Source organism: Protomyctophum bolini (genome assembly GCF_963924005.1).
Source record: "Protomyctophum bolini genome assembly, chromosome: 6".
Classification (NCBI taxonomy): Eukaryota; Metazoa; Chordata; class Actinopteri; order Myctophiformes; family Myctophidae; genus Protomyctophum; species Protomyctophum bolini.
This window is the reverse complement of record NC_137867.1, coordinates 26,023,926-26,047,112: the sequence shown is the minus strand read 5'-3', so window position 1 is coordinate 26,047,112 and position 23,187 is coordinate 26,023,926. Positions and strand designations below refer to the sequence as shown.

The window sequence follows — 23,187 nt, the reverse complement described above, 5'->3', positions numbered from 1 at the left end:
ACGTGCATACATAAAACCATGCAGGAAGCAACATTTTCAAATTCTGTCCAATGTATTTGTTTTATGAAACGGAACATAATCATAGCAATACAGTACCAGATATAGACAACTCACTTGTAACTAAGTCACTCTGAATAAGTAATGTCTACTAAAAACCTATAATTGTATAAAAATACTGCCTTAAGCAAGTCATATTGAAAAAAAAATGTGTCAATGACATAATATTGTGAAAGGCATAGAAAGAAAATATAATATATCATCATTACTGTTTGTGTTCTATAGTTGTCATGCATGCTGTTCCAAACGTACAGGTCAGGTTATATAATGATGCCGTGGTGATCCTGAATTTGATAAAGCAATGGCATTAGGACATCAGCTAACATTAACTGCTCTATCACTATTCCTTATCCAGCAGTGTAACGTTAGGCAGTAAAAAGGGGGGGAAAAGGTTTTGGGGTTTTCTAGTGGGTCAGTTTTTTGCATGAAACAATCCAGTATTTTTTATTGTTACATCTCATGCATGCATATGTCTCTGAGTAAGAGAGTAAGAGTAAGAGTATAGTAAAATTCTTTGGCTTTGGTTCCTCCCTTTTGTAGCAGCAAAAATAGCGTGATAAGTGTGTGTGTGTGTGTGTGTGTGTGTGTGTGTGTGTGTGTGTGTGTGTGTGTGTGTGTGTGTGTGTGTGTGTGTGTGTGTGTGTGTGTGTGTGTGTGTGTGTGTGTGTGTGTGTGTGTGTGTTTGTGTGTTTGTGTGTCTGTGGGTGGTAGACAGGTGTCAATCTTTCATAGCCTGCGGGGACTAGCATTTCCAGAGCTAATTGTTCTTCCTGGTCTTCTCATTGATGCGTGTTGCATATTTCTTGTGTGTCTTTTCCTGTCATCCTCACAGGTGAGATAGGGTCCGGGATATATTGTAATCAAACAATGTCACCTGAGCATGAATCTGGATGGACTGTGTCGGGGACTGTATCCATAGAAATGAACCCATTTCATGCTGGTGCTGATCAGTAGCCGGTATAGCTACTGTATACTGTATGCACTGTATGCCTGGCAACACCTAGGTAACAACATGTGTATGCACTTTACCGTTGCTGCCAGCCTCATGCAGCCAGCCCCTACTGCCTGCCACTAGGTAACAACATGTGTACACATTTTACCACCCTGTCCCTGCCAGCCACTACTGCCTGCCACTAGGAAAATGGCGATCAGGCCGAACAAAAGCTCATTTTTATAACATCTGTGTAAACATCAAAGGCAGGCTGTTCCCAATGAGATGCAGGTGTCAGGGGTTGATCTGAGGTTTTTCTTTAGAGGCTCCATAATGAGGGCCCCGCTGCCTGCAGGGGCCCTCACTCCAACAGGAACACATAAAGACTCATGGAAACTGTAGACACAGTAGCACTGCGTTTACCTTTATCATCATCAGCAGCAGCTGCAAGATTTAATAAAAGAGAAATGGAGAAAATTAGATTTGAAGTTAGGTACTTGCTATGTTGCAACTAATGCATGCATGCACACTGCATGCTTGCATGCAGTGTGCAAGCTTGTGTTCGCACACACGAATGCGCACGAAAACCAGAAACATGTTCATTGTGTGGGAGTGAGAGAGAGATTGAGAGTATGCTTTGTTGTCTTGCTTGTCTTGCATACCAACCCTGCCTGTAAAAAGGGACTAAACAACACTTGGTTGGTACAGTCATATACTTGTTGTGTAAATCAAACACAAACAGTACATCTACTAGTGATATTCTAGCAGCTTGTTTGGCCTTGTGTCTAATCAGACACATCATGGTTAGACTGGCTTGGCATTTCCCAGTATACAGTAGCTGATGTAACTATCCTCTGTTCTTTTTCCAGAACTAAAAACATATACAGTGTAGTAGCTGTTGCAAAAAGTCCACAGTGAGTCAATATCTTCTAATTAAAAGAAAGGGAAAGCCTTAGGTTAGGCTTTTATAGCGGAATTGGGTAAGCATCCCCTACAACAGTTGGTAAGCATCCCCTTCAACATTAATATCCAGTTGGTAAGCATCCCCTTCAACATTAATATCCAGTTGGTAAGCATCCCCTTCAACATTAATATCCAGTTGGTAAGCATCCCCTTCAACATTAATATCCAGTTGGTAAGCATCCCTTCAACATTAATATCCAGTTGCTGATTTGAATTTGCTGACTACTAGCTGTAGAGCCAATGGACAGGACATCCCGTAATGCTAGTATTTGATGTCATGCTTATAGCCGGCAATCTAATGCTCATTTGATCAACCAGATTGTCAATGAGCTTGTGAGTGAGTGAGTGAGTGAGTGAGTGAGTGAGTGAGGGCAGTTACAGCCAGTCATTTGAAAATTTGTATAAATAGTTGAATGTGTGTGTTTCCTTGCTGTAAATACTATAGTATAGATTAGAACACAGCATCTACGCAGCAACTGACCCCACATAAGCCTTGACCACTGTCCTCTAGGGGAAGCACTGATCACTGTGTGTGTGTGTGTGTGTGTGTGTGTGTGTGTGTGTGTGTGTGTGTGTGTGTGTGTGTGTGTGTGTGTGTGTGTGTGTGTGTGTGTGTGTGTGTGTGTGTGTGTGTGTGTGTGCGCGTGCGTGCGACACACTGTCATTGAACATATTTAAAACGGTTTTACAATTCAGCTGCGCCCTTGTTAGTCCAAATTATTAAAGTCATTCCTCACCTTAAAAAGGGACTAGTGATAAACATACAGGTGGAAAACACACTAATCACATCCCCAGACCTGGCCTTGTGCTGTTGGTACCTAAGGGAATTTGGGCAGGTAGCTGAAGGTAGCCTGGGCCCCTCAGGCATCTCCATTCTGAACCTCCAACCCAGTGAAACTCCATCCGGGCTTGCTGTACTCTGGTCAAACTGCCTATAAAACGATACAACCCCTCAGAATCAGAACCATGTGATTCTGCATCATGCGGATTCTGGTAGAGTGATGGCTCAAACCCCTGGGAAACAACCAACATACATATAATGTAGTCTAAAAAAGGAGGATATTTTCTTGCAACCAATAAAGATGGGTCTTTGCAACCCAAAAATGGTTCCCGACCCACAGTTTGGGAACCACTGACTTAAACCCTATATGCTGTACTTTGTTCAAGTTTGTTGACCAGGGTCCCCCAGCTGTCAGCTCTTTTTGGACTCCTTTTTCACATCCACGACCACACTAAAACTCTTTACTGAAAAGGCCTATTTCCATCTGAATTACATAAGGCACTGGGAAAGACTGTTGTTACATGTTGTCACCGGTTCATGCAAGCTGTCCTTTCCAGACCATATATTGATGTGATAAAGATGGCCTAGTCTTTCCAGTCTGTCCACAGAACCACCTCCTTCCCCTGGTGCGAGAAAAAATAAGAAGAAAAGAAAAAAAGAGAACCCTGACTTTGTGCTACGTGGCTCCAGCAGCACATGAGGACTTCTATACCAGAGCATCAAACAAAAGAAGACGTGTGTGGGGGAGACGGGATAGAGACAGAGCCAGAGAGGTGTGTAGACTTTACTGTAAGAAAGAACAAAGAACTTTCCTTGCAGAGTCCAGCAGCCTATAAAACTGGTTAAGAAGGAACATATACACCAGTTTGACGTTTCTACACTAAAATAGTGTCCGACATATACAGTTCAGGGGTAGATTAAGGTAGAGCTCAGTCTTTCTCCTGTAAGAGAGTGTCAGTTTATGTCTGTGGGGAATGGGAAATGATTTCTTATTTCTTATCCAAAACTTTAAAGAGAAGTGGAAGATGAAGATCTGTGTATGTGTGTCTATATTCCTTATAATTCCGCCCCATGTGGGTCAATACATCATCATCAGACGTCTTCACCATACGTCATCATCACGGCACCGCTCACTTCACACTGGGTGTGATTTAGTTTTGATCGATTGAATTTGGTAAATGATGCATTTACAATACAGCATCTTTATCCATAGCACTTTATGCAATGTACATTACATTCACCCATTCGCACACACATTCACACACTGACGATAGAGGAAACCATAAAAGGCACCAGCTTATCGGTAGCAGTTTGAGGGTTCAGTGTCTTGCTCAAGGACACTTCAAGTCTCTTTTGACTGGCTCTTTCCTACTGTTAACCTCTAGCCTTTAGTCTTAATATTTCTAGATATAATGATACTTTAGTTTGAACATATCCAGATCTATGCAACATTCTCACATTGGGACCACTCCTGTAGAATAAGAGTGCTCAATATGACAACACAATGACTGTTGCAGAAAGGGAAAATGTGAATGAGTTACATGATCACACACACACAAACACACACACACACACACACACACACACACACACACACACACACACACACACACATGCGCCCATGTGTCTGCGTGTGTAATCCTTGACCTGTTCTGGTCCACATATCAAACAGGTTTGAGTAGAGCTCAGGACACATTTCATATCTCGCATCTATCCTGAACATTTCTCTTACGTTGACCACCGGTCGATGTCGACGTGACAGAAATCACACATGTGGAGATTGTCTACTCCATGGCCAAGTTCTCTCTTTCACGTTGAAAAAAATAATTACAGCTAGGCTAGGGTTTTGGCAGGAACTACTCTAGCACACCACACTGAACATAAAAACTGTTGTCTCTTAGCACAATGGTATTGAAACCATATCCCTTGTGACCAACAGTTTCTAAAGAATTGCGCTTATAATGGTGTTTTATATTTAGACTAGGCTACTAACTATTGTAACTAATGTGGTTATTTTATTCGCTACTTTAAGGTTGCACTACAGGAACTTGGAAGTCATTCTACAGATTTTTCTAAAATATAACAGGCATTTGTGTGCAAATATAGCTGCTATAGTTGACCTTTTGGCTTCTGTCTGACCTTAGCTAGAGAGAGAGAGAGAGACGTGTCACACATACAGTATTTAGATGCAGGACTAAAGGCCTCGACATAATCCGTTTTGTTCCTTGCGTGGGGGAGTCAAACGGACACAAACAACGCAGTGGTAGATGAGAAATACACATAGTGGTGGTAATAGTATAATGTAATGTCATAGAATAATGTAGGCCAGTGATACTCAACCTCAGGCCCGCGGGACCATTATGACTGGCCCACCAATGAAAATCTAAAAAAAAGAAGAAAAACAAATCTGGAAAATGAAATAAAAATAAATAAATCTGAATGAAGTTATCTTTAATTACATTATTATAAGTAATACTATTAGAGAACGAAAATAAAAGCTTGGGGGGGGGGGGGGGAGATGCAATGCAAATGAAAGACATATACTGTGTATCCCTATTCCCTGACATAATTTTATAGCTAAACGGACAGAATTCTATTTTATTTGAATGATGAAACCCAGCTGCCATTAATAGTTGGAAATGGAAATGAAAATTGCGGAAATTGCGGAAATGGAAATTGCGGAAATTGCGGAAATTGTAATTGCGGAAATTGCGGAAATGGTGGAAATGGAAATTGCAGAAATTGCGGAAATTGAGGAAATGCGGAAATGGAAATTGCGGAAATTGCGGAAATGGTGGAAATGGAAATTGCGGAAATGGTGGAAATTGCGGAAATGGAAATTGAGGAAATTGCGGAAATTGCTCTTCACTTATAGCTATCTATTTTCAGGTAGATTGTTTTATTTTACTCAGTCAGCCATATCACTACTCATCAAGGTCATAGCTGGGTAATCTATTTTCAGGCAAATTGTGTTTATTGTATTTTATTTTACTCAGCCATAACAATTTATTTTCTGTTAACCAACTTGCTGGCTGGCAGGAAAGCAGACAGCTACTCATAGACAGGCAGACAGACAGACAGCTACTCATGGAGAATTGGACAGGCAGACAGACAGCTACTCATGGAGAATTGGACAGGCAGGCAGACAGCTACTCATGGACAATTGGACAGGCAGGAAGGCAGACAGCTACTCATAGACAGACAGACAGCTACTCATGGACAATTGGACAGGCAGGAAGGCAGACAGCTACTCATAGACAGACAGACAGCTACTCATAGACAATTGGGCAGGCAGGCAGACAGCTACTCATAGACAGACAGACAGCTATTCATGGACAATTGGACAGGCAGGAAGGCAGACAGCTACTCATAGACAGGCAGACAGACAGCTACTCATGGACAATTAGGCAGGCAGGCAGACAGCTACTCATAGACAGGCAGACAGACAGCTACTCATGGACAATTAGGCAGGCAGGCAGACAGCTACTCAGACAGCCAGACAGACAGCTACTCATGGACAATTGGACAGGCAGGCAGGCAGACAGACAGCTACTCATAGACAGGCAGGCAGACAGCTACTCATAGACAGGCAGACAGTAAGACAGCTACTCATTGACAGACAGACAAATAACTACTCATGGACAGACAGACAGACAGACAGACAGACAGACAGACAGACAGACAGACAGACAGGCAGGCAGGCAGGCAGGCAGGCAGGCAGGCAGTGAAATGATATATTTTAATACCAATTTATAAAAGGAGCCATAATTTTATTTTAAAATTAGTTATCATTTTACAAGCACACTTGTTCAAGTGGACTAGTGAAGTCAGAGCTAGCTCTCTACTGCCCCTTGCTGTTCTCCAACAGAAAAGCACATGGAATTATCCGGAATACATTTTCCATTTATATTTTAAACATTCAGCTGACCCTTTTTCCTGAGAAGCTTGTACAGCGACAGTAGAATAAAACTAGCGCTTATGTTTTGACATCCCTGGCCGGCCCAGTAGCCTACTTCAAATGTCAGCATGTCAGGCTGGTTCAAACCTCAAACAAATCAATGACTCAAGCATTCCTGAGCAGGATGTGACAGACCAAACCCTTTCCTCTTTGTCAGTCTCTGGACTTGTTTAAATATATTGATTAAATAACAAAATAGTTTCTGGATACCACCACTGTAGAGTTAAATGCCTAATTTGGAAAATTGAATACATGTAAGTTTCAAATGTAACACAACAAAGAGACGTGTAAATTGAGAAATCTGTTTATTATAAGAAACCAAACCGAGAAAGCATAGAAACCTACATGGGGGCCACAGAACGAAAAGTGCTCGGCTCCCAATATATTACTATACACAGCTACTCTGACTAGCATATGTACATGTCTGACACAATGCTGTAGATGAGACAGAATATCACACAGGGTGGAGTCATCTGGAGCAGGGATGTGTTTAGAAATATAATAGTTTTAAAATAAGCAGGAAGACAGGAAAGCTCCATTACAAATGAAAGAGCTCCAGCATGTCCAAACAACCTGAATTCCTGTAAAGAAGAAAAGTCACATGATTCAAGAGCAGACATGTTAAGAGAAAAAAAGCAGTATATAAATTCTGATAGATAATCAATAGTTATCACACTAAATCTGCATTCGCACACTGAGATTATAACTAATACACAGTCTAAAAGACCAGCCTTTCTCTCTCTCTCTCTGCATCTCTAATGAAACCAGAAAATTAAGGCACTAGGCTCACGATTGCAAAGGACTCTGGGAGACTGAGTTTAGTGGTTTCCTTATTACATCCAATTATTTTCTCTCCCCTTAAAACCCCCCACCCCCTCTTCAGTCTCTCCTTCTCTCCTGTTTTGGCTTTTTGCACAGCCAAGCAAAACTGGGCACCTCAATGCTTAGCGACTGCAGTCTCAAATATTTCCCAGTGCTCAAAGGAATGTCACTTATAAAATAATCTAATGTCTCTCCCAGACTCCCACATACCTAATACCTATCCATGCATACAAAAACATGCATCTACATTCTCACATACACCACGCATATCTAGAAGGGTTAGGATACAGTACAGATAACACAAACAAAATGCTACTGTATTATGACAACAATAACAGAAACAATGTAAAACACAATTCCGTCTTTGGACTCCCCTAATAAAATTGCCTCTCCTAGTCTCACACATGACAATGTCAATGGATGCCATTCCAATGCTCACTGGGAGGAACACAAGGTGATCAGAAAATGCCCTCCGAAAAACTGTGGGAGCAAACAATTGTTCTAAAAGAGAACACACAATACAAATATGGCACATTGACATTAACAAAATATATTTAACATAAAATGGGACACAGAATGATAAAATATAAAAAAAAAGGTCAAATGTGCTTTAACATTTTGTGATTATGAGGGAGATGACATCGGGGCGATCAGAGGGCAAGAATAGGCAGGTAATAGGCTGAAATGACACAGCTGGCTGAAACTGAATGAAGATAGTTCTTCTCAATACTATAATCATCATCATCATCCCCATTATCTTCTCTCTACTCCACTGTCTCTCCATATACTGTCGCACAAGTGTTGCGCGTTGAACATGAACAAGTGAACAAGCTCACAGTGTAGGCCTGCAATTTTCAATATGCGACACTGTTGTGCGACAGATCATACATTTGGATTTAGTATTAGCTGTATCCAGAGCAGAAGTCCCACATGCTGCTTCAATACTGCCATGGTAAACTTACTTTAACGTCCTTTATTTTACATGAAAGTGCACAGATGAAGAACTATATATATATTTGTTTTACATTTTACCCTGCACCATGACCCCAACTGAAATATGTGTGCGTGTGTTTTGTTTTTTATCTCAGCCACACTGAAGGCCAGGGACGGAGATGATGTTTTTGCCCATGTGTGTGTGCATGCATGCATGTGAATCCTGAGCTAATCTTAACCAACTGCTGGACTAATCAGCAGCAAACCACAGAAGATACGGCCCTCACATTGACCTCACTGCACTATACTTGAACCATAGGTTGTACAATGGTTTTTTCACTGATTATTTTAATGACACCACCGTTTTTGACCCAAAAAGGTCTGGATTTGAATCAAATATTGATTGGCCTCTAAACAAGTTAGAGACAAAACCAACGTCGCTTAGACCCATAGGGAGTGCCACAAATGTGACAAATGTCACTGTTGCAGAGACATAATTTTATTTTATTTTTTACACATTATAGGTATACATAATCACAGGAGTGGTGTCAATCAGAGCCATAGAGTAAGACAGGCCCCATGAAGTGAACAGAGTTGTCGTAACTCTGTGGCTCTGGTGTCAATGAGTTGGGGGGGGGGGGGGGGTTAGAAGAACTGTATGTTATTTCCCCCCATGACTTCCTTTGGCCTGGGCGGCTGCAAACCCAAGACTTACACAGCGCTGTGTATAGTAGGCCACCGTCCCGATGAAGATATGCGCTCTGTGGAAAACTCTTTTGTAGTTTGTTTTGTTTTTTCAGTTCACTGTGCCCTTGCTTAAATTATAAATACCGTAGTAATGTCTTTCTCAAACTCATTAGCAGATCATTACTTACAACGGTCAGTGTGGAGAATAATATGGAACCTTCTCTAGATAAATAATATAAAAGGTTAATACAGTTTACCAGGCAGATAAATGGTGCCTCGGTCATTGACTGGTGAGTGCAGGTTATGCAGTAAGTGGGACTTCTCCAATGGTTATTTCTCTTTGGCGTTTATTCCACCCACCTCAACAGTCCCTAGTGGCTCAGTGGCCCTCATCACAGAGGGCCCTGTTCTTACACAGTAGTTCTGCTGTGGCCCCTATATAGACACAGATATTTGTCTATATATCTACAGGCCACTACATACATATTAAGTTAACATATCTATATACTGTATGTACAGGCCCCTGCATATATAAACAGAATCTATAGCTACAGTTATCTGCATAGATACAAAAACTGAATATTTAAAGGTAGGGTAAGTGATTTTCTTTGGTTAAAATAAGTGTTAAAAAGCTCTATATTGTGATAGTACTCATTGCTATAGAGTATTTGTTCAGTAACAGGAGTCTCTACTCTGTCTCTGCAGCTTTTTATTCAACTGAAAATGTATTTTCAGGTCGGGATACAAATTTGATCCAATCAGTATAAATAAATCAGTCGTGATACAGATTAAACAAGTGGGATTGTAAGTGATGACACAAAGCAGACTAAATGGGAACTGGAACACTATACAAATTAAGATATGTGACAACCAGGTATAGTGTGGTGACCACTGACCACCGCAGAGACGGGTGACAGCCGGAATGTAGACGGCACCCGGGTGAACAGTATGGGTTAGTGCCCCAGCCTGTGTCCTCCGTGAGGAGGAAGCCCAACAAACCCTCGGTGAGGCCTTTAAGAGGGCCACTAAAGCCCAAAGCGGAGCCTGCAGCACCACCTCAGTGCTCAGGTGGAGTCTGCGGAACCATTACGGCTTAGGAATCCACCACTCCTGAATGAAGTGTCTGGTGCTGGGACTCTGGTGCAACGCACAGGTCCTGGGCCTGGTGAGAGCAGGAGTGGACCTGGTGAGACGTAGGAGGGGCCCGGACAGGAGTCAACCCACAGAGCCTAGTCCCTCCATGCACCAGAAGCATACCTCCCAGCCCTGGCAGAGTATTTCTGGAGTAGTACCAACGGATTGTGTGGCCCTGGTCTTTCCCTAATGGGACTGATCGAGGGTAGCTACTGGGACGTAAGTCGGGACTGGGCCGCCTGAGTGAGGGGTATGATGTTCGAGAGAAACCTCGATGACCTTGGGATACATCACTGAGGATACGTCCCAGGTGCATCCATGCAATGTTTTTGTTATTAAAGCTGATAAATGACAACTTTCTCCTGATTGGCTGAAATATTGTCACCTACCTGAAAATGTTCTGTTTATTAAAGAAGGACATGGAGACCCCTGTTACTGAACAAACAGCACTATTGCAATGATTAGTGCCTTCACCTTTCAACAAAAAAAACATTTTTTTTAACCAAACTAATTCACTTACCCTACCTTTAAACATTTACAGGCCCCTACAAAGACAAACAGTTGACACACCTATCTATATTTCTGACCTGAAACAGTACACAAATGAAGAGATACCTTGACATTAATCGAAGTTTTTTTCTTTATTTTTTTTGTTTAGTTTTGTTCTTTATTTATTATTTGGCCAGGCACTATTGATAGCTGTGAGCCTGTGACCACTGATTTCAATGAACAATGCTAGAATATTAAGAAGATGTTGACTGGAAACTTAAGCCAACACCATTATTGTGGCAAATGAGACAAATTGTCAAGGTATCACTTTGAAATCTGTCTCTATTTCTGACTCTCATCACATCAACAGAGCAAGAACTACACTGCAACACCATCCAATTGTTCTACAGTAAACAAAGTGCTGAATTGTTATTTTTTCTTTGGTATAAACAGTCCTGACAGCAAAGAAAATAAATGTTTAGGGCATATTTAACCAAATTACCCACAGCCAAGTGGAGTTCACTAGGCTACATACACACAAGCATTTTAGCACCATAGAAGAAATAATCTGTGTCTATACTACATGCCTGAAAATTCATATCACATTTGACAGCACTTTGACAACTAGTGTGGAAGGTATGTATAAATCATCAGTCATGATTTTGTTTTAGACTAACTTGTTGTAGCCCAACTGATTTTCTGCCTGTGATTCCCATAGGTTTCAATGCAGATTCTTACCACTGTGATGTGATGCTCACCTTTCATATCCATAACAATGACCAAGAAAATAAAAAATACAAATAAAATAGAATATCTAAAACAAAAACAGTTAGCTCCAGTGTGGGTGAATATGAACATGGATATGTGAAACAGACACATAGGTAAACACAGTGCTTTACAACAACAAACCACAGGGATAAGAGAAACAGACAAAGGCTGTCCAGTTGTTGGCATGTTCAAAGGTTCAACCAGAAGCAACTATATAATAAGATACAAAAGTCTTAAGTCAAGAAGAGAAACTGCAGAACAGAGCTCAACACACAGTTCAGAAAGAAACAGGAAAGAGAGTGTAACGTCTTGTTTCACTGAATGAGACAGAAGAGATTGTTTTTAAAAGACTGGATAGTCCGAGTCTCCCAGTAGAGTCGACCGGCATCAGCTATCCACCTCCATTTTGTTTATCAGGTTGAGCTGTTGAAATGCTATTTAAATGTTAATATCCTCACCACCTGACTCTGTTCACATCAGTCAGTCGGTCATCTCACAACAATCCAGAGATTGAACAACCCCCCCCAAGTGGGACATTCCCAGAGGCCTTGGCTCACTGGTTGACATGGGGCCTCAGAGCTTGGTAAAGCCCCTCGAAGGTTGGTCGCTCTGTGATGTCACGAGCCCAGCAACGCATCATCAGCTCAAAAAGAGAGGGAGGGCAGAGGGGAGGGGCATACAGGAAGATCTGAAGGAAAGCAGAATGAAGCAGACAGAGTTATTTGATTTCTTTATACACAGGTAGGAATCAGGCATGTTTTAATAACAAGATCATATTGAACACATGACTAGTCAAATGATGGCACTAAAAACTAAAACACACAATTCTCATTAATGTTAGCAATCAAATCTAAAACAAATGACTGTTGTTACTGTAAGCCAAAAATGTAAGTGTACAAGACAATGAAAAATACTTTTGGTCATGCTTGTGATTTACCTGCACCTTGCAAAAGATGAAAAAAAGAAACACATTATATTATAATAATATCTCTGAACAAATAACTATTACTACATTCCCTTTATCTTGGATCATCACACACACTCACACCAGCGAGACTTATTGTCATGACTTCTGTGCACTTTTTTGGGCTAGTACCTGGATATGTTTCTTGGTGCGTACTGCGGGCAGACGTCTCTACGTTACTTTAGCCAGCATGAGACAGATAAAATGAACTACTCACCAATGTCGCAGAGGTTCCATGTTTAACGTAATTCCAAAGTGTGTACGTTGTTTAGTCACATGGATGCGTGGTTTTCATATCGTAAATATTTTGGCTAAAAGCTTGTGTTTAATCCATGTGTGTTAGATTAGCGCTTCGAACGGCAGCAGCATCATAACAACTTTCACATTCAACAACTGTCATGGCAGCTTGGTTACAACCAAAACTGACTTCCTCTGGTACTAGCGTCAGTATACAATAGTGCTTCATTTTGTTTGATCTGCCGCACAACATTTATTTTGACCATGCATGCACATCTGTGCACCAGTTATGTGCACCCCTGCCTATAACCAACAATAACAGAAAATGGTATGAGGACAGAGCATAATTTCAAGCTTAAAACTTTGGGAACCCCTATAGAGACTATACAGGGCCCCTATGTACCTGCCCATGCACCCCTTGCTATGTGGGGGTGTTTATTTCAACTTGCCTGCCTGCCCTGGTTCCTGAAGAACTCTCCAGTGTTCTCTATGACCTGTTCATCTGACAGCAGACTGTACGGCTGCTCCTTGCACAGGGTGAAGATCTCCCACAGAGTCACTCCAAATGCCCACACGTCACTAGCTGTGGTGAACTTTCCCTGGGGGGTAAAACAGACATTGAGATCTTTATTAAATCACTTTCCACTACAGCCACCCATCTTGGACCCCCACCCCAGAATCTGAAATGGAAATATAATTAAATGTGTAAGCCTATATATTTGCAACGCAATTACTCTTATCCCTGAATTATACTTGGTTGAGTGCAGTATTGCACACCGAAAGCAGCTCACAACACATTGCGCTGACACGAGTCTAAAACAGAGCTGCTGTACAGTATGTACTGTATGTACCCCTATCCAGCTCTTACTGATTATAGTGTAGCCTATCTAGGTCTGTTGTAACAAATATCTTTCTTCAAAACTTAGATCATCTAAGCATTTTCTGAATTACTTAACACTTTCCCTCCCATTTACGAGTTAATTGATATAGAACAGCCTCCCTCCCGTTCACGAGTTATGTTTTCATTGTTTAATTTGCGTTTTTAATACGTTTTAAGGGTTTCCATCGGACAGAGTGGGATAGGTGTTACAGGTGGGATGGGCTCACAGGATCACACCATTTTAAGGCGGATTTTTATGAAAGAAACGATGATGTTGGTGCGGTGGTTCTCCAAAGGTTAGTGAAAAACTAGGCAGTCAAATGGGGATTGCGATGTTTTTATCCCGCAGTCAAACTGTTAGCCAATAAAAACAAATCTCTTTGCAGTGAGGTTATCTTCACAGAAGAAAACACATTACGGTAAATATGTGATGTCGCGTCTCGATAACTAATCACATTGGACGGACTTGTCTGTGTAAAACCAGGAAAAGTTTTATTGTAGGTGAAAAGTAATTTCTCACTACAACCTTAACAAGTGATTATTACTCGCTTCCTTCCACCTTTCCTCACCAATAGGATGCTCTCCCAGGCCATCCATCGTATAGGTAACACCGCTCGGCCCTGGATGCGGTAATAGTCACTGCTGTAAAGGTTCCGGCTCATTCCGAAGTCAGCGATCTTGATGGTGAGCCGGCGGTCCACCAGGCAGTTCCTGGTGGCCAGATCACGGTGGACAAAGTTCAGAGACGCCAGGTACTTCATCCCAGAGGAGATCTGCACCGACATGTGGAGCAGGTCTGATAGACTGCAGAGAGGGAGAGAGAGAAAGAGAGAGAGAGAGAAAGAGAGAGAGAGAGAGAGAGAGAGAGAGAGAGGGGTGGGGGGTGGAAGGGACAGAAAGGTGTTGTTAGCTTGGACATTTTTTTTCTTAAGTGATTGATTATCCCTTGCATAACAGTGACATACAGTATTAGAAAAAGGGTTGGGGCAAAATTATATTAATAGGTGCGTCGCAAAGTCGGTACAGCAACCACCTGGTTAAATAAAGATTGAATATATGGTTACATTGTGTGTACAGTATGTAAGGTGTACAGTATATGTACCTGACTGAAGGTATGTTGTTGGCATGTGTTAGCGTGCTCTCTATCTCGCGCTGGGACAGGAACATGTTAAGGTCACCGTTCTCCATGTACTCCGTCACCATGCACAGCGGGTCTGACGACACGCACACGCACAGCAGCTGGATGATGTTGGGGTCGTTGAGACGCGACATGATCTTTATCTCCTTAAGAAAGTCATTCCTGAGACAGACAGACAGACAGACAGGCAGACAGACAGACAGACAGACAGACAGACAAACAGACAGACAGAATGAAGAAACAATATCTCTATTGTTTGATTCTTGAACCAGCTCATTGGCCATGGCCAATCCTCATGCCAAAGACTATAACAATGGTACCCAATGCCCAAGTCCCTACCGACATACCGTATTGTACTAGTGTAACTCTTGATCTCGGCTCAGGAACTGTTCTCAAGGTCAAGGCTACATCCTATTAGAGTTAGACTACTGAATTTGGCACTTATGTTCAGTCAGTCAGTCAGTCAGTCAGTCAGTCAGTCGCACACACACACACACACACACACACACACACACACACACACACACACACACACACACACAATGTACCTGGCTTGGCTGGTGGCGTCCGCCCTCAGTTGTTTGACAGCCACTAGAACAGGTCTGCCGTCTCTGTCGGGAAGTGGGGAGCCCTCTCCAAGGAACTCTGGGAGACCCTCTGCCTCACACAGATGGACCTAGAACCCAGAGACGGAGAGTTGAACAATGCTGTTGAACAATTGCTTCTAGTCTCTGCACCCGTGTGAAATGAAGGGTGCTCTTATCATCATACATCATCTCATTCCGGCCAATCACAATTTGCGTCCTCACCTTTGTCTTCAATGTTTGTGCTTACACAAACACTCAAAGCTGGCAGGCCATTCTTTGTCAATGGCATTCAATGTTTGTGTTAACACAATGTGTGTGGTTTACACAAACTCTCAAAGCTGGAGATAGGAGGAGCTAGCGCCCCTCAAAAACAATCATATTTGTGTGAAGTGAGGGGCTCTTATCATAAGATGATAAGAGCGCCCACCAAAAAAGTGAATCTAGCAACAATAGGTGCAAAAGTTAATCAAAGTAATCGATTTAATCATTTATAAAAAATTGTAGTAATCGCTAAGGAAATAATCAATATTTTCAGCCCTAAAGTCTAGCTCCACCTCCTTTCCTCACCTCGCCAAACTGTCCCTCTCCCAGCTTCTCTCGGAACACCAGCTGTGTGCGTGGGAACTCTGCGGCAGAGATGTCCTTCCGGGTGAGCGAGTCCACGGTGAGAGCAGGAACGGCGTACATGTTGCTACCGGTAACACCCTGCAACCGCACGATGTCAGTCTCTGCGTAATGGGGGGCGTTGCTGTGGAAACACTGGTGTGGGGTGCACTGGGTGACATCGGGCTCAGCGTAGCCCCCTCCACATCCTGCCGGAGGTGGAGTATGGGAAAGACACAAAGCCATTACTTTCATGAAGTTTAATAACTTTATTATTATCTGAAGACCAGTGCTACTCAAAAAGGGGTCCAGGGACCCCCAGGGGTCCTTGAGGGCGTTCAAAAGTTGAACAAATTTAAAGTAGATCTGCTATTTTCAAAAAATCGTGAAAAGATTTGGAATATTTTGGAAACGTTTTAACAAGTCTTTACAGGTGGGGGTACTTGACAAGAAAACATTCGAGAATCACAGAAGTAGCTGGTAATCTTTTTCATTTAGTTTATATTGTTTATACATTTGTGCCTTTGATGAAAGGTTTTGGTCAGTTACAGTAACGTGTTTGTTTATATAGAAGAGTGTTATAGAAGAGTGTTCTTTACAGTAAAGTATATGATATTATACTGTACTGTCTACCAGTGGAAGTTAGTTACCGGTACTCATAATCACAGTAACAAACTCCCTCTGCTTTATTAAAGCGCACCATTATCTGTGCTTAAAGTGAAGAAACAGACTAAACTAGAGGATGAAGCCACACCTTTCAGCTCTTACCACTCAGCCAGCCTGAAGTCATGTGACAGGAAGTCAGCAGGAGCAGGTCATAGAAAGGGTTACCAAGTAGAAGGGCTGGAAAAGTAAACGTGAAAGGAATAGAGCGAGACAAGGACCGGAAAAGGCAGAGTATAAAGAATAGAAAAAATAAAAAGGATGGAGAGGGAGAAAACGGAGAGTACCGAGAGAAACACAGAAAGAATGAGAGGATACAAGAACACTGGAGGAGGAGGAAGAGTAGAGGACAACTGAGATAGAAAAAGGATAGAGTTAGCTAAATAGATAGAGGGGTTAATGGGTGGGAGAAGGAGACAGAAGTAAAAGATGCATATCAGGTCATGCACATACTTAACTATACTGTGTTTAACACAGCCTGACAAAGACAGCAGTAAAGCCTGAGGTATACTTTGTTGTATGGTGGTATCGTACACAACAAATAGCTGATATACTAGCTCACAAATTAAGCATGACAGCCTGGACACAACGTTTAGATTTGAACCCAGATGGCCTGGGAGAGTCTGTCTGACGTTTCCTCCTGAGAGACAACAGAGGTGGAGATGACTGACTGTACACACAGTAAACAAAACAAGCATGTAATCCATGGTAAACTGAGCTGAGGTAAACTGAGCCAAGCTTTCATTTTCTACTTGAAGTTCATGGACTGACTGGGCTGACCATCAGTGACTTGTACTAGCCACATACATACATACATACACACAGCGTTGTGTCATCAGGGGCATCAATATAGCTGGGGGGAGGAGCTTGGGTAAAGTTCAGAGTTCTCCCAACCGGAATAAACAGTGGGTGTTGGGTTTTCAAACACAGATGCTTTAAAATACTACTAATTTAAAAGTAGGCGACTAGGCGTCATGGCTTGCCAGATCACAGGCACAGATCCTTGTTGCCACTCGACAAGGAACTGAAAATGAAACAAGCTAGAGTCCGATTGGAATGTTTTCCTTAACTGCTGGACATGATCCAAGTCCAACACAACACAATGGCCTGATATATTCGCATGGTAAGAGACACCTTTCTATAGATATGATCACTGAAACTTAATATATAATATTTTAAAAAGCCATTAATTCATCAATGATGTTTATAGAACACGTTTTAGTGAATTTCAAATAGGCTACTGACACCATTCGTTTGGAAGTGGGGTATTATTATGCATGAGTTTATACACAAGCCAAACGATCTGGTTTCATAAAAAATACAGTTTAAAATGACAGTTTAAATACAGTTTAAAGCATGGCTTGGCAATGAATACGAGCTAAAGCAGTGTGTAAATCCTGCGTGATATGAAATAGTGAACGACCGCACTTTGCCAAACTATATCTATAGTGTCTTTGCCAGGCGCCAGTAACACAATGTTTTGTACATGGAGGGAGAGGGAGATCATGGAGAGGAAAACAGATCTCCAATTTCGGTGGCGCTTGCTTGTGCAACTTGACGCATGCAATAAAGTATAAAGAGATAAGGATACACTGACTATAAACCACTTGAACCCCAGGTCCTCAGCATAAACCAAAAATCTACAAACTCACAACACGTCGCAATGCGCTGTGAACTCATGGTAGCCCTGGACTGAAGTGTTTTACGCACATTCTCCATTTACAGTCCTTACGGCTTACGCCTACAGCCCTACACAGATGTTCAGATTACAAATATAAAGTGCTCACCCCAGGACCATAGATGTTACAATTCTGCTAGGGCGGGTATAAGTACCAGTATCTTCCGTATTGTTCAATAAAAAGCAAAGTTTAATCTGTTTTTGGCCATGTGCTTTCAACTATGCGCCCTTATCGGCTGGTGCATGCGGATACATTATAACTCTGATAAAATGGCCACCGATCGGATTAAAACGCTTTTTATTGAACAATGCGGACTTCTACCCACCCGAGGAGGATTGTAACATCCGTGGCTCTGGGGTGAGCACTTTATATTTGAAATCTGAACATGTATGTAGACGTTAACGTTGTGTAAAGTGTGTTGAAGTTCCGCCATGACAGACCAGCGCCATGTGAACCATGGCTAAATCGTCTCATATACTTAATAATAAGTCAACTTTCCGAGGGTGACTGAACGATTGCGTTCCAGATGTCCTTCTGATGGATTTTTCTTGGTTGTCAATATTTCTATCATCCAACAAATCGCTCTGAAAGTGATCCAAAGGATCGTACGCTATTATAACTCTATGGGGTAGACCATTTTCTTTACCCCAGGCTAAAACCTGATGTGACGTTTGTGGGTGTTCCTGTCTACCTTAGTGTCAGTGTATGGTTGCAGCTAAATGCCCTGTGAGAGGGCTTCAAATTGTCCACCAGGAGGCGTAGTATAGCAGTTCTGTTTCTTAATGAGCAGTTAAGATATTGTATTCCCTTAGTACTGCTCAGATATGTGCAATGTATTAGTGTGTTTTTCTGCACTGTCCCATAGCACTAAATGTGAGGTAATATACTAATATTGCAGATACCATGTGTGTCTGTGAGCAGCACAAAGGCCTGCACATTTCCTCTGCACCAATATAACAGAGAAAAAGGTATACAGTGATTGTACCTGTAGTGTAGAACGTTGTCGTTCTGGTCAGAATTGCCATTAAGAGTTAATTTACCTGAGGCCTCGGCGCTCTGTGACAGTTCTGGAAGTTTATTCCTGAGCGCCGCAGGGTTCTGGTATTGTGGGTCCAACAGGAACACTCTCTCATAGTGAGGGTCTGTCTGAGCCGAGCCTAGTCAGGGTCAGGGGATACATGTGGGAAGAATGGAAGTGCAGTAGCAATGAATGAGTGACACAATGCAGTAGGAATGCCTTACTCAGTGAACCAGTACCCAAAACACTCACTTTTGTGGAAGCCATTGAATACCATTGATCTTAATGGGTTGTATTGGTACCAGGTGCCTCTGGTCTTAATGGGTTGTACCTGGTACCAGGTACCTCTGGTCTTAATGGGTTGTACTTGGTACCAGGTGCCTCTGGTCTTAATGGGTTGTACCTGGTACCAGGTACCTCTGGTCTTAATGGGTTGTACCTGGTACCAGGTACCTCTGGTCTTAATGGGTTGTACCTGGTACCAGGTACCTCTGGTCTTAATGGGTTGTACTTGGTACCAGGTGCCTCTGGTCTTAATGGGTTGTACTTGGTACCAGGTGCCTCTGGTCTTAATGGGTTGTACTTGGTACCAGGTTCCTCTGGTCTTAATGGGTTGTACTTGGTACCAGGTGCCTCTGGTCTTAATGGGTTGTACCTGGTACCTGGTGTACGACATGGATTTCTAAACAAATTAGTTGAACGCAAAAAGCCATTCTCCTGATTGCTGCCTTCCGGCATGGCATGGAAAGGAGAGGAGTGGCATTTGCATTTCTTTCACCATAGTAAATGCTGCATTCGTGGTCTGGAAAGGGCAGTTGTTTTACAGACGGGTAAAAGGGCAGGGGCTGAAGCCCCCTTTGATGTCTACGTGTGCACGTCCCTGCCTGGTACCAGTGTAGTACCTGTGGGTCCAGAGCGGGGGGGCACAGGGGGGGTCTGGAGGATGATGGTATCACTGCAGGAGGACAGGCGAACCGTCACGTCCTCCTCTAGGATGCGACGAGGAGCCTGGAGGAGAAGAGAGAAGCACTTTGATTGATTCATGCATATACTGACTAACTGTACTATACAGCAGGCGTTCCCAAATGGTCCACGGTAGTGTTGATTTCACATTGATTTCACAACTATCAGAATATGTAACTCAGGTTACAGTTTAACTTAAAGTTTTACACCTGTCCAAAGTCATTTCTGTTGTGATGTAGTGATATAACAATATAAATAGCAGCCAGTCATTGACAGTCTGCGAGTCAGCTTGTGTATCTCGTCTTGTATTGGTACAATCGATGCACGACTACCGTGCAAGGGAACCCCTGCTGTATAGGACCATATTTGTAAGTATCTGTCTGAACACAAAAATGCTCAAGAGCGTATTGTCTCCACCAGGCCAAAGGCATGGGGAGAGTATGTTTTGCACTCCGTCCGTCCGTCTGTTACCAGCTAATCTCCGGCACCGTTAAATTTTGCACACACACTCCCTGGATGCCCCAGATTTTCCAGAACGGCCTGTTATAGTGCCACCAGGAGGCCGACTTTTGTTACACACTATCTCTATAGTAATGTGTTCAAGCCGGATCTGTCCGATATTTCATATTCCCTATTCTGGCCATGTCATAATAGGCGAACATTCAGCAATAATAAGTGAACGTTCTGCAAATAAAGGCAAACTCAGCACAAATAGCAGATTACAAGCTCACAACGCGACATGCTTGAAGATTGGCCATTTTTGTATCTGACGTACAATAACATGTAGGCCTATACAGGATTCAAGTGGTTAATGGCCTTACCTTCTCTAGAACTTTGCAGACATACTGGCACCACAGGATGAGAAAGATTATGACAACCAATAGCAGGATTATCGTCACCAGGCATCCAATCAGGATGGGCGTGTTTCCATCATCTGTCTGATCAGTTGCTGAGGGGCTAGTTGCTATGGAGACATGGGCGACAGGTTAGAGATGAAAAAAAGGAAGGAATGCATGGAAAACTTTCCCTGGATGTTAGAAAGCTATCAGTATATCAAGTGATTCTAATTATCAATGCTAATGATACTAACAAGGGTTAATATATAGGTTAACAACAAATGTTATGTAGTATCAACTTTATTCATTGTTAGCTATGGCAAATGCTTGGTTGAGAGGAAAAAACATGTGACTTCAATGAAGGTAACTCTTTTAAATATGGTAAATCTGTAAGCTCTTACCAGTCTTTGGTGTGGTTACAATGGGGCTGTTTTCACTTGACCACGTGGGAGTGGTTACTGGGGACATCTGTGTTGGACCTACGGTGTCCTCTGCAAGGCAAAAACAGTTGGCGAAGGCTAACCAAAATTAGAGATGCACAATATAATCGGTAGCGTATCGAAATCGGGCCATATCGGTCATAAAAATGCCATATCGGTACCGACATGACGCAATAATAATGTGACCGCCAATGGCTTTGTACTCGCAGAGCAGCCAGTCTACCTGTCTCTGTCTCTTTAAGAGCGTCAGCTGTTAGTGGGGAGGCAGGTTTACCATCTACTTTCACCAGCAAAACTCAAATAAAAAATGAAAGAATTCAGTATATCAAAAAGTTCAATATAAATAATTAAATATAATAGTGTAATATATCGGTATCAGTACCGGCCGATATGACCCTGCAAATAATCGGAGATCGGTCCTAATTTCAATATTGTGCATCCGGAATGTTTACTTAAAAGTTCATGAAAATAAGTCATTTGTGTGTCTCAGTTACTCGATGTGTACTTCTGTCCTGACTGTACCTGTACCTGACTGAAAGGAGATTTCGCTGAACATCATCCAGACATCAGCGAAGGAGAAGCGACAGCGCAGGGCTTTGGCCGCCCTGCGGTTTAGAGGCACTGTAACGTAGCGCGCACTGGGGTTCCGGTCGTCCAATACCGTGCGGAACTCCACTGGCTCCGCCTCCCAGCCCGCAATTAGGCGGGGCTTAAACCAACAGGAAACTGAGGAGAAGATCTTGACCCCTTTGGAGAACATGTTGTTACTGTGGACCTATGGGGAGGGAAGGAGGGGTGGGAGAGGATGGATAGATAGAGAGAATGAGGGTGTTTATCAATAATGATGATAAAATCAGTTAACAGATCAATTAATTATAACGGACACATTTTCATCAATCAATCCATTCATATGATTTGTTCTCTCTCTCTCTCTCTCTCTCTCTCTCTCTCTCTCTCTCTCTCTCTCCTACCTTCATGGAGGTAAAGTTCCTCTGTCTGTTGAAGACAAACTCCATCTCTACGTATCCCATGGTTCCTATGGAGTCATTCCTCCAGCCCAGGTAGTCGTAGCCGGGCCAGACGAAATATTCGCGCGTCAACAGGAAGTCATCTTGACCAATCACACCATCTGTCAGCTGGCCCAGCCCCCCAGACAGCTTCCTGTTGGCAGAGACAGACAGCCGTCAGTCATAGTATTAGCAATTATTTTATTATTTATTGCTTAACTTAACTTTATTTGTTTATTTAGACGGGACAATGCTAATTTACATCCGCAGTCCCCACACAAAACAAAACAGGCAGACAGTGGAATACATTACATTAGGAAACAAAGCATAGAAACACAAGAACAATGTACAAAGGCGGTGGTGGCTCAGGGGTGGCGGCGGTGGCCAGGGGTAGAGTGGCTGGATGGCAACCACAAGGTTGCCAGTTCGAACCCGGGCTCCCCCAGAGTTGGCGTCAAAGTGTCCTTGAGCAAGACACTGAACCCCTATTTGCTCCCGATTTGCTGGTTGGTGCCTTGCATGGTTTCCTCCGCCATCGGTGTGTGAATGTAATGCACAATCTATGTAAAGCGCCTTGAATAAAGGTGCTATATAAATGCACCATTTGCCATTAAAAGGCATAAATTGCATCTATATGGTTTAGCAGCCT

At 42.6% G+C, this 23,187-nt stretch overlaps 1 protein-coding gene across 3 annotated transcripts in view; it reads right to left on the bottom strand.

The window, feature by feature from the left end:
• Nucleotides 1-6,978: 6,978 nt before the first annotated feature.
• Nucleotides 6,979-23,187, bottom strand: part of ddr2l (discoidin domain receptor family, member 2, like) — a 39,839-nt gene continuing 23,630 nt past the window's right edge. Inside the window, exons 8-20 of one of the 3 annotated variants that reach the window (XM_080766126.1) lie at nt 22,503-22,692; nt 22,054-22,306; nt 21,493-21,582; nt 21,077-21,219; nt 20,195-20,300; nt 19,315-19,431; nt 16,701-16,775; nt 15,897-16,141; nt 15,291-15,418; nt 14,707-14,904; nt 14,174-14,408; nt 13,174-13,323; nt 6,979-12,211 (exon numbers count right to left, since the gene is read on the bottom strand). In XM_080766126.1, the coding sequence (XP_080622252.1) occupies nt 12,077-12,211; nt 13,174-13,323; nt 14,174-14,408; nt 14,707-14,904; nt 15,291-15,418; nt 15,897-16,141; nt 16,701-16,775; nt 19,315-19,431; nt 20,195-20,300; nt 21,077-21,219; nt 21,493-21,582; nt 22,054-22,306; nt 22,503-22,692 (2,065 nt within the window). In that variant the 3' untranslated portion in view covers nt 6,979-12,076. The remainder of the gene's footprint in view (nt 12,212-13,173; nt 13,324-14,173; nt 14,409-14,706; nt 14,905-15,290; nt 15,419-15,896; nt 16,142-16,700; nt 16,776-19,314; nt 19,432-20,194; nt 20,301-21,076; nt 21,220-21,492; nt 21,583-22,053; nt 22,307-22,502; nt 22,693-23,187) is intronic. The other 2 variants (XM_080766127.1, XM_080766128.1) reach the window with 2 other exon arrangements.